Below are 13,003 nucleotides of genomic sequence, written 5' to 3' on the forward strand. Positions count from 1 at the left end.
TTTCCGATTTGCGATTTCCCTTCATTTCGTCCACTGAAGTCCTGTCAGTTCTAGTACCCCTAGTGTCTATCGGTCTTGTAGGAATGCGACTGATGGGACTTTATTTATTGGAGGATGAAATGCACTCTCTTCGCCGGAGAGAGTCGCCTCTGACAACGTTAGAGAAGCGTGTAAAAAATGTTATACCACGATTTTTATTAAATGTAATAGTTAGATCAAACGTTCTTCAAGTTTGCTTAAATTACTTTTAATATTTTCGTGATTATTTTAATACATTTTTATCTTTCTTTTAATGTTATTTTTAACAACTCTGAATGGTGAGTAATATTATAGACCACAGTCCTATTCTCAAATACTTTTCAAGAGACTTATGTAGTATTACTTCTACGCACTGCGTAAAAGACGCAAAATTTTCTGTTTCTCAGTTTATAAAAAGTGATATTTACATTCCTTCGTTTGATTTATAAAAAGAAAATAAGTAAAATACGTAAATGAGTGAGAGATTGAAGAATTAGGAATTATCTGAACGTTTCTTCTATTGATGACTATTAGGGAAAAGGACAGATGGTTTTCACATGTGAGGAAAATGAAAAATTTTCGTCTTTCAAGAGTAGCTGAAAAGTACTAAGTTAAACAGAAACTTGAAATGACCCGAAAAAACAAAGTTTTTTTGAGGCGGAAAAGATTAATGCTGTAAAAGAAAATAAAGTCAGTGTAAATTTCCCGATCAAAACATATCATTTCATACCTATAAATGTGTGAAGCTAACCTAGAGATATATATGGCTGAACACCAGCCAATTAATGCTCCAAGCGCTTTAATATGGTGTACAGGTACTTGTTGGAATTCAGCGACCTAGGCGTGACAGCGAATAGCTGTTTAAGTAAATTTTAATTAGTATATTTTTATTAGTTGACGGGATGCGCCTACCCATTTTAGTAAATATATGACAAGTGAGCGGTTGGGACACGTAAGCCGGTGGTGTATGGCATCGCGCTTAGTCCGCTCACGCTGTTAGGTAAGCTCTAGGGGAAGCTCTAGAGCTATTTAGGAAACTGGTCGTTAAACTTTTTCGAGGTTCAGTAGCCGTTTGTGGCACACATATTCGGTCTTATGCTTTAGGGTGACTGAATAGGGTGGTGGCGGGAGAAATTCTAAGCAAACAAAAAAAATCCTATAAATGATCTGAATATGAAGTTAAAACCCCACAGAGTTAAAACCTCGGAGTCTGGCCTGAGGTAGTGATTTGAAAAAAAATTAAAACATTTGAACTCTGTTATTAGATTACGTAACAAGTACAAATGTAAATACAAAGAAAAATAATTTAATGTATATGTTAGATAACATTATGAGGTCAATGATAGCAATTACAAAAAAAAATATAATTGAAAACAGCTAAAGTCATTTTGAAACACAAAAAAAAATAAGTCTTGAATTAAGTATATTCTTTTTACTTATAACGAAATAAACAAACTGAGAATGTGTCCATAGTTACACTACACTTTTTTTTTTACTTGAAAGCAGACGATACAGAATGTCTTCAAACGGTGACTAAATATCGTTGTTGTAGAAATTTGTTTAATATATGTGAACATTTCATATTTTGTAATATTTGTCTTGTAAAATATACCTTTATAAGCAAAAATGAATAAGTTAGTTTCATTTTTCATACTTAAAGCAAAAATTACTATCTTACACATGACTTAGATCAGGTGAGAGTTAATTTACATGCAGTTACGACATGAGTTACCGTGTGGTTTACATGAAACAATATTTGTATTTTAGAACACTATTAAATTAAAGATGGCTGTCAAACAACGTTGTGTCTGCGACCTTGACCAAAAACTGAACATTACCCCCAGCAGTCAGCAACGGAGTTTAAGATATTCGGTCTGCAACACAGACTTAATGAAAACTGGACCTGCATTGTCAATTGTGGAGAGAAAGGCACGAACGGGATTCACTCTGCAAGCAGGAAGTTGATCCATCAGTCGTTGAGCTCTCTGACCCCTAAAGCGAACACATACCACATATTTAATGATGAAAAAGCGAACCGGCACGCGGCCACCATGAATCCAGAAACGACGACGAAGTTGAGCTACAGTGAGCTGAGTTTCTGCATGGAGAGTCTGAAGATGAGCATCTTGGATAAGCAGATAAGAGAGTCGAACGTGACGAGGTAATATGATGACATGCTTAGAGTATTCCCAGATGGGAGCGTGCTGGAGACGACGACCAACTCTGGGTATCCCACTCTGATCAACAAACGCGGTGAGGCGGGTGAATAGGTGCGACTTTGATAGTTTATGGCCCTGAGCGAGAAGTTTGATCTCAGAAGCGAAATGAGTGGCTTGAATGAAGCGGACCGAAAAGAGATGAGTGGATTCATTGAGCAAGCCGGAAGGTATCTGGGATCCGCGAAATGAAATCTTTGGAGATATGGCCACGAGAAGAGAAAACTGAGCAAACTGAGAAAGCTAAAGAAACCGAGAAAACTGAATAAACCGAGCAAACTGAGAAAACCTCGAGGAACAGAGAAAACCGAGAAAGAGAGCAGAGAGGAAGAGACCTTATAGACCGACCAAAGGAATCCAGAATCCACGACATCTAATCCTTAGAGATTTGGCACAAAAAGAGAAAACTGAGCAAACTGAGAAAACCGAGTAAACTAAGAAAAACTTGAGTAGAGAAAAGGTAAGGAATTTTATTAACATACAGCTTATGAATTGCTGGAGTTGACTCAGTAAGCTTATGATAAAACATGTCCATTGTTGGATGTATGATGCAGCCAAATCATGAGCTTCAATTCAGAAGGCATTAATAAAAAGTAATTGAAGACATTCATGTACACACTGTGCAAGCGAGAGCGAGAGAGAACGAGAAGAAGTGACCTTGTTGAGAGTGAACGCTGTGCAGATGAGGAAAAGTTCGAGAAGCGGGATTAAAGAGTGAGCTGAACCAAATCAGAAGAGCACCCAAAAGAGACACCATGAACTCCAGTGATCAACACCAAGGACTGCATGTGAGGAAGAGTCAGGCGTTAAGCGAGCTGTTGAGAAATGAAAGTTCTGAACCGGAGTCCAGTAAAATTCTTACCTGGTGATGCGAGCTGTCGACGGTGATAAGTATGCCCATGGGTAGAGAATCGAGCATCCTCGTGATTTGAATAGAGATGAGCAGGCGTGGGTTGTCGTAGCAAGCAGAGACTAATCCCCAGGCCATATTAAATAAGTCAACTGTGATCTACCGATCACAATTGAGCTGGTTCATCAATTGAGCTGCCTCGCCCTTGAGGCTGGTCCTTAGATACTGTATTTTTATAACTCTGGGCAGTTCCGTGTTGTAGGCCACTAATGAATTAAAAAGGTCCCGCAAAAAGAGCCATCCTGAGAACTCCTCTGAGAACTGAGGTAGAGCGATGTCCGGAAGGGTGCCTCTAATCACCGGATTGTTGAACTGCGGAGAGGGGGTGTTATCCCGCCGAAACGGCTCTGAGAGGTCAACATTCTCACCCTTTTGTGTGTTAGCTTGAATGAGCGAGGCCCGAGCGAGTGAATAATTAATCATGCAGGTCTCATAAACCTTGTCCTTGAGATACGCAACGTTGGTGATAGCTGGTTCAGTTGAACAGAGCAACGTCTCGTGGAGGTCGTAGAATCGAGACTACGTGGATTTCAGCACATCTAATTTGGATTGGTATTCCGACGCTTCCATTGTGAGAAAAGTGACCGACTTGGTTTCATTGGCCACGAACTGAATAAATGATGCCCAACTTCGTTGGAGCAAAACCCGACCGGCGAACTACGTAGTAAGTACGTTAGCGCTGACGCGAATACACAAGCTGTCAGGTAACTGTGTTTTATTTCCAATTTCACGATTACTGTCTTCAAAATTCACTACCCATATCCGGCCCGGGGACCAAAAAATGTTTGAGAGAAATCGAGAGTCTGGCCTGAGGTAGTGATTTGAAAATAAATTAAAAAACACTAAACTCAGTTAAATTAAATTAAAACTCAGTTATTAGGTTACGTAACACAAGTCAAATGTAAACACAAAGAAAAATAATTTAATATATATATGTTAGATAACATTATAAATTCAATGATAGCAATTACAAAAAAATATATATACTTGAAAACAGTTAAAGTCATTTTGAAACACAAAAAATAAGTCTTGAATTAAGTATATTTTTTTACTTATAACGAAATAAACAAACTGAGAATGTGTCCATAGTTACACTACACTTCTTTTTTTTACTTGAAAGCAGAGATAAAGAATGTCTTCAAACGGTGACTAAATATCGTTGTTGTAGAAATTTGTTTAATATATGTGAACATTTCATATTTTGTAACATTTATACTTGTAAAATATACTTTTATAAGCAAAAATGAATAAGTTAGTTTCATTTTTCATACTTAAAGCAAAAATTACTATCTTACAGGACTGAGATCAGGTGAGAGTTAATTTACATGTAGTTACGACATGAGTTACCGTGTGGTTTACTTGAAACAATATTTGTATTTTAGAACACTATTAAATTAAACATGGCTGTCAAACAACGTTGTGTCTGCGACCTTGACCAAAAACTGAACAATTTTATACCAAAAAAGATCGTCAAACACCTCCGTAATCAGATAGAAGAAACACTAATTGGATGATTAAGTTCTACCATTTTGAAGTCGATTTAAACAAATATTTTTCACCGCCGAATCAACTTTTGCGATAGATAACATAAAAACTCTAAATGCGATTTATGTTTTATTTGTAAAATTAACCCTTTAAGTACTTAAGTAATTTGTAACAATAGATTCACCGTATCAGGCCTTACGAAGGATTGTGAGAATGATACACAGTTTTGTGTAGCATTATATCAATTCTATCGAAATTCAAATGATTTTTAGCTGTAAAAGTGAAATGTTCAGTCTTGTTACCAAAGATATTTGCGATGTAGTGGACATTAACATTCTCAGATAAAGGCACTTTGAATGGTGCCTTTTGAATTTTAGTTTTTTTAATATTCGTACTCACATTCATATAACATAAATAAATAGATATATTTATCGTATATTTAGTGCGCATTGTAATATTATTGTTATACGTTTTTTGAGTGAGGAAACTTCTTGCCGTAAAATATTTCTGTAATCTTTCTTCCTCTTGTTATATATATATATGTGTGTGTATGTCTATTAATAAATGGTATAATATAATATGATTTAACAGTACAGAAATATTCATACATGATTTTTTTGTCCTTGTTATTGATTTTTCAATCTGATTTTACTTATTGAATTTGAAGTCGATTCTAATACAAAAATAATAATTAAAAGTGTTTGATATTAATTTTTCTTGATTATACTTACTTATTTACTCTTTTATTTATTTATTTTTAAGACTTGGCAAATAGTAAATCTTATCTGTTTATCTGTTAGTAAATAAACTTTTTATTTTTAATATTTAATAACAGTTCATATCGACCATACTAAAATAAACATTACTTAGTTAATTATAATTAATTATTTCGTTAATCATTAATTAATATTATTTTCAAACAAAAATATATGAAGTTATATATTTATTATTCTTATACAGTTTACTGAATTTAATTTTTAAACGCCGCACCGCACGGATTTACGTCACTATACATAAATATGGCGTTCAAAGAATAAAAATAGTTCTTACATGTATTTACAAAATTATCGTTCAAAATAATTAATTTTGGACTTTATTATTATGATTACATTAGACCAGCTAATATAAACTACTTTTCTGACAGTATCCTTCAGAACTAGCCAAATAAATAAAAAAATGTATAACATAAAGAGAATTAGTTTATAAAAAGAATGTAAAAAAATTGTTTTTTTCTTTTTAAAGTAATAAAACTCATAGATTATACCAGGGACGTTTATTTTTAATTTAGGAAACTGACTCATCCAGAAGTCAGTATCACTTATTAGATTTTTAAATTATTTTATTTTTTAAATACTTAATTTTTTTAATATAAACTTAGTTACAATATTGTATTTGTAATAACACAGTTTTCGTAGTGTCAGTATATCTTTATACAAAGTTAATTATTTAAAATTTAATACCTCCTAAACAAAAAGGTTTCAGGCCTGTTTTAAGTAGGCGGAGATAGTATTACAACTGCTTTTTTCTTTCTTTTTTTTTGAAAGCATGTAACATTTGTCAGATCACACCTTTTAAGGTGTGATATCGTACAACCTAATATTATATTAGTAACTAGCTCGTCTACTTTCTTATGTAAGGATCCCCTCAGCTTAAGAATGTTGGATTTATTGTATATATTTTTTTTAATTTCTTCACCCTTAGTTCATCTGTAATATCAAATATCACGATTTGCCATTAGTAAAAATTTTCAATATTTCATGGTTTGAGGGTTTGTCCTTTTTACCGGCATTGTCTACTGAGAATTTCAACTATATTTTTTAAAGTTTTTAACTTACTCACATTTCTATTCTCATAAAGGTCATCAATTACATTAACTGAAGAAAGAGTAAAAGAATTAAAAGATGATAAAAAAATCCTTTACTACAATCTCAAATAAAAACCATGTCATTAATTGTGATTCTGTTCAATATAGTTTGAGAATTGATTACAGTATGTTTTAAATAAATTTTTTTTATATCCTGAAGTGTAATAAATAGCATAAAAAAATAATCTCATGATCGCTCCTAATATTACATACTTTCGTAGCCTGCAATAGTTGATCGCTGTATAAAATACCAAATCGTAGATTTTAAACTGTATATATAAGTATGCGATGACAATATATATTCAGGTATTTCCCGGCTACTCCGATCAAACTATGATAACCAAAATAAGATTTAAGCATCAAAAATCCCAAATTTCGATTAAAAAAAAAAAAGAATTGTTTTAGGAGCTTCCTTACTCAGTGGGAAAAATTTAGAGAACATTATTTATAAAGAAGTCATCCTTAGCAAAAAAAAAAAATTAATTTAAAAGATAATTGTTTAATAATATTGAAAAAATAAAGTATAACTTTTATGAAAATAATGAAAAAATTGTTTCTCATTTTGGGTCCGGAATATAGTGTAGATGCCAAGATTATTTTAATTTTAATAGCCCCTTAAGTAATGAAGAAAAAACAAAAAACAAAATTTAATAATAAAATTTAAAATAGAACCAAAAAACAAAAAAAAAAAGATTATATGTATTTTAGAGGTGGGAAATAAATTTTATGAAAACTTTTTATTCATATATCGGTTAAGATTAACAAATTTGCTTAAGTAGAGTTTTCTCTAAATCTAACATTTCTTTCAATAGCGAATAAATAAGAAAAATAAAATTTTGCAAAAGAATTTTCTGAATTTTAGGTCCGGAGTCTTTAATTTTAAATAATCTGTGGACATTTCTTGATAGCTATAGATATGAAGTATAAAGTATCAACTAATTATTGAAAAGTACTTAAACCGAAGGTAAAAAAACATATATTTCAATTTTAAGAGGTAAGGGTTGATATTTTTTATGTTTTTGGATTATTTATTTATGCATTGTAGGTAACAAATTTCTTTTAATAATTTTTTTTTCCAAAATCCCTCTGAAGAAAAACGAAATCGGGTTTAGTGATATTCCCCACCACCTAACGAGTTTTTTGAAAAAATTAATATGATCAATATATATTCATTTATATATCAATTAATATGATCAAGTATATAAAATATTTGAGCCAAATTTCAAGAAAATCGGTTCGGACCAATTCTAAGATGTAAGGCCAAAGCAGTGCGACAAACATACGTACGCACATACATATGTTTATTTGATCTAGATGAAGTAATTGGACCCTAAAACGTAAACATTTACAATAAACCCGATACCCCATTTTCGACATGATCGCCGATTTTAATATAGCTATTCTAGCTATATTCGTTGAAAGTAATATAGATTTACAAAAAATCGAATTACTCTGTTCACATTAAGAAAAATAAACACATTCTCAAATCTATACCCTTGAAAAATTGTACGTAATAGAAAAAAAAATCAACAACGAAAATTAATCAACAATAAAATTAGCAGTAAAATTTCAAGGATGACAATTGGCTCCTATAAATTACATATTTATTTTAGATTATCCTATTTAAAATTAGAAATATTAGAAATTAATTCTTAATAAGTATATTTTAATTTATTAAAATATTAATTTCAGTAAAATAATGAGTTTTAATTGATTTGTTTAATATTGTTTATTCTTTATAATTTTAATATTTTTAATGTACAGTAAAATGTCGCCTTACCAAAGGTAGTCGCGCCTATACATTATTTTTGGTGTAAACCATACTTTATATTAAATTATTTTTTAAATAAAATTTTAAGCTAAATTATTGTCATCTCCTTTCCTGTAATTTTACTATAAAAGCAATTGTAATATAAAAGAAAAAAAAACTTAAGTTTACCTTGAAAAATTTCTAGCTGATTCATAGCCGAAGCTAGAATGAATCTAATATGTAAATATTAGGTTACTTATTTTTTATCTAAATACTCCTTTTTTACTTATAAAACGGTTGATTGTTTCAACCAAGTCAATGATAAATTATTTATTTATTCTTATTGGTAACCAAGTACAAATAGAATGCAGCTAATTATTTTTTTAATTCATTTTATAAAAATATACATTGTATTATAATAAAAATATTCTAAAATATTCGCCTCTTGCTCTTTCGGTGTATTTAGAAAAAATTATAAAAATTCCTTCGGATCCTGTAAAATAAGAAAACCTTTTAGTCCACACGAACTTGAACCAGCTTTGAAATATATCAGAGAACGGAAGTAAGATAACTGTTGATAACAGTTATATTAAAAAAGATAAATAAATAAAAAATATAAAAAATAACCCTGACATAAACCAAATAGTCAAAAGCTATTAAAAATGTTCTTCCTGACAGGAATACAAAGATCTTTTTTTATATAAATACACATATGCGCACCTGCGTGTATGTACGTACAACCCCAGTTTAACTTCAAAATTACTTTTCAATTTTATATGCACCATTCTTTATAGAAAGAAATAAGCATATTTAAACAGCAAATAACCGGATATAACCGTTAAAAAGATGTAAAAAATTTTTAAAATACCATAACTAATTTCAATAAATTATGTAACTGAATTAAGTAATGCAATAAAGACAATATTTTTGAAAAGAATAGCGTTGAACAAAAAGCATCAAGGTCTTAAAAAAGCCCTTTGTAAATCCACTTCCGGTAAGTGAAACAATAAAAAAATAATTATCATTTAAACGACTAATTTAATTATTTACTTTAGTTTTAACGCTAAATAGAACTATGCCGTTGGTTATGATAGTAAGCACGTACTAAACACTATTTACATAATTCCCATAACATTTTTTTTAGTATTTATATTAATTTCATGTTTAAAAGGTATAAAAATTTAAGGCATTTTTACTTGTAAATTAGTTTTGTTTATTGATACTGTTTAAATATAATTAGCCTGCTTTAGTGATTTACTTATTACAGTAAACATTTTTAGAAAAGTGAAATAAATCATTTCGTAAATAACATTTCATTTGATTTCGTATTAAATGTATATTATAAATTAAAAAATATGATTATAAAAGACAATTTATTAATTTACTATCATACAATTTAATTCACATATATACATATAAACATAAAACATATATACGGTTGCATATTGTAATACGTAGTAAAATTGGTGTAAATGTATCATTCAGTCTTTCAAATACGAATGAAATTTATTTTGTATAATTCATATAGCATACACGGGTACCTAAGACAAGTAACAATGTGTTTGCAGATTGACGTTTATTACTCGCCGCATAATAATGGTAAGATGTTGAGTGGTGATCCTTTTTCAACTATGGTTTTAGGTAACCAACATAATTTGATTACGCAATTGAAAATTTTCGTCAAAAAACCGAAAAAAGGTTAAAGAAGATTATCCTGGTTGACAGCTTTATCAACTAACTTAAATTTATATCCGCACAAAAAAAAAACCTAAAATGCCTTCTTAAATAATTACTAACCAATCTTTTCTCAATACCTTCCCTCAATTTTTAAGTTTTAGGTCAATGATTTTCCCATTATTGGCGTTTTTTTTCTCAAGTAATAACAAGGTCACCAGAAATGGAAATGTCTAAAACAATTTTATTGTACCAAAATTCCATAAACCCCGGTATCTCTATAACCTTCAATAAGTTGCTATTAATACAAATTTGACCTGTTATTTTAAAAAAGTAATCTATTCTCAAAAGAAAACCTGTCCTAAATGTAACGATATTTTTTAAATGTTTAGAGAATTTTCGATAAAGTTAATTTTTTTAGTACTTTCTGGTGCAGTAAATTCAATGTGAATTTAAAAAAAAAATTTGCTATCAAAAGTAACATCTAAATCCTTGATATTCGAAACACGTGAAACATATCTAAATTATAATTAAAATGTGAAGTATCTCTACCTAAAGATATGTTAAAGGATTTGTTAACATTCAATAAAAGTCCACTTTCTCTGCACCATTCAATTAACGAATTTAAATCAATTTGTAAAAATTGTTGATCATTGAGATTAGCAATCTCCTAATAAATTTTCAAGTTATCGACAAAAAATAAACATTTAGAATGTTATAGTTTTTGACAAGAATCATTTATACAAATAATGAAAAAGAGTGGACTTGACCCAACACCTGAAGTAACTTTTATTGGATCGGAAATGAAATTATTTAATTTAACATAGTGAATTCTAATAACAAGAAAAGAAGCAAACCAAGTCAGTAAATTAGCATGTACGAATACAAAAAATATCTATCTTTCTTACAAGTAAATCAATATTAACCACATAAAAGGTACATTTAAAGTCAGTATAAATTGTATCCAATTTATAACCATTGGTAACAAAGTTAACAATACTTTCAGTGTATTTGCTTAGATTCGTACCAGTAAATTTCGAAGTGCAAGAAATCCATTATGTTGTGCTACAATTTCGATTTATATGATTTAATTTTATTGCAAACAAGGTAGTCAGTTAATTTAGCAAAAACATTACACTTATTAATGGGGAACGGTAATTATTAATATCAAATACCACCTTTTTTATGTATTGGAGTAATAAATTAAACTTTTAAACATTAAGGAAATGTTCTAGTTGAAAGACATAGATTAAATAGTTCTGTTAAAAATGATACAAAAAAATGTGATTTGGACACAACATAACTTCCTTGTACGGCTATTAAATTACATATACACATTTTTTGCTGCACTTCATTTAAACTTATTTCATTTGAAAGTGAGATACGATCCTCCAATTCTTTAATAAAGTGTGACAATTACACAATTGCTGAAATAATAATTTTTATTAACATCAAAAATTTATACAATTATTAATTCAGCAGGAGTAATGAACTAAAAGATAAGACTTTTTTCTAATTTATTAAAGATCGCGTATGTAAGTCTTCGTGCATATTTTGTTCTTGTGAAGGTCTATTTTTCAGTCACTCTGTAGATAAGTTTAATGTACATAAAATTAAACAGAAATTCCAGAATAATTAAATACAATTAAACAGATTATTAAAGTAGAAAATCCAAAGATAATACGATTCTTAATTATAATTTTCAATTAATATTAAATAATCAAATGTTTCACCAACTCTATTACATATACAAATATGTAATATTGCCTATTAAATTACATATACGCAATTTTTAAAAGTACATAAAATGTTATTTCCCAAATAACTTCTGATTTTTTTCATATATTTTTTATTGTTATTATTTAATAATTATTTATTGTAAAAAATGTTTACAATCATGGATTAATGAATTATATGAATGGATTAATAAATCGATCTATTTAAATTTAAAAAAAGGAGCTTAAGTCTGATTCGAATCGATGTGTCTTCCCTTGTTCATTAATTAAAATTTTATTTGGCTGTAACTCTGGAACCAATGAAAATAAGTACCATTTTTGATATATCGTTGAAAAGCTCTCTTTAACGGCTTATTACTGCAGTTAAGAAGAAGTCCAACATCCAATTTTTTTTGGATTTTGGGCTTTTTTAGACACTTCTGGTTCAGTCGATTGCAATCAAAAGGGGAGATGTACAACTAGATGTTAAAACAGTTCTAAATCCAAAATTTCAACATGCTGCGGCTAATCGTTTTTTAGTTATGCAAGGGTACGTACATACACACACATACATACATACATACATACCGCCGAAAATAGTCAAAATGGATTCAGGGATGGTTAAAATGCATATTTCCGTTGAAATCTGAAAACCGAAATTTTTTGCGATCACAATATTTCCTTTACGTTGTACAAAGAAGTAAAAAGAAGAGCATTTTTTTATAAATGTCGGATGGATATTATCCGGACCCGTACCACACATCATTAAAACTAGAAACTGCTGAAAAAACCTCGTTATTTGTTACAGTTCCGTCACTGAGACAATCGTAATTAAAATTTACTTTTGTTGAAATCATATCATTAGAAGTGTAGAGACTTCTAAATTTCTTAGCAAAAAAGATAGCTGATTCATTATAATAGTAAAAAGTCGACGGAACAGATCTATAATTATCAATGTCATTTTCATACCTGAAGAAATTTTTAGATTCTTCGGTAATGGATTCTTCAACTTTTTACTTATTTTAAAAGGGATTAACTATTGAAAAGTTACAGAAGTATATACTACATCGCTAGTTGATGAGCGTAGATCACCATCCACATTTTAAAAATAATATTTGTATGCCTAAGCGTAGATGCTGCAGTTAATCACTGACAATTCCGGTAGAACTCGAAATATAATTACTCCATTAAAATTTTGACTTCTATTCTCTCTCTCTTTCTTGGTCATCATAGATTTCGGGTTCTAAATAACAGAACACTCTGTGCAAACTGCACCAGATACCTGTGAGACAATTGCATTATCCCACTCACACACACACACAATCTCTCTCTCTCTCTCTCTCTCACTCTCTCTCTCTCGCTCTCTCTCTC

At 30.0% G+C, this 13,003-nt stretch overlaps 1 protein-coding gene across 6 annotated transcripts in view; it reads right to left on the bottom strand.

Moving 5' to 3' along the window:
• Positions 1-13,003, bottom strand: part of LOC142319528 (aquaporin-like) — a 246,385-nt gene that overhangs the window by 74,299 nt on the left and 159,083 nt on the right. The window contains exon 1 of one of the 6 annotated variants that reach the window (XM_075356914.1): positions 8,433-8,472. The exons of the other annotated variants lie outside the window; for them this stretch is intronic. Coding sequence (XP_075213029.1) covers positions 8,433-8,457 — 25 coding nt within the window. The 5' untranslated portion in view covers positions 8,458-8,472. Of the gene's footprint in view, positions 1-8,432; positions 8,473-13,003 lie in introns of those variants that run through there. 6 annotated transcript variants of the gene reach the window in all.

This window comes from Lycorma delicatula, chromosome 2, assembly GCF_047948215.1.
Source record: "Lycorma delicatula isolate Av1 chromosome 2, ASM4794821v1, whole genome shotgun sequence".
In the NCBI taxonomy this organism is placed as follows: Eukaryota; Metazoa; Arthropoda; class Insecta; order Hemiptera; family Fulgoridae; genus Lycorma; species Lycorma delicatula.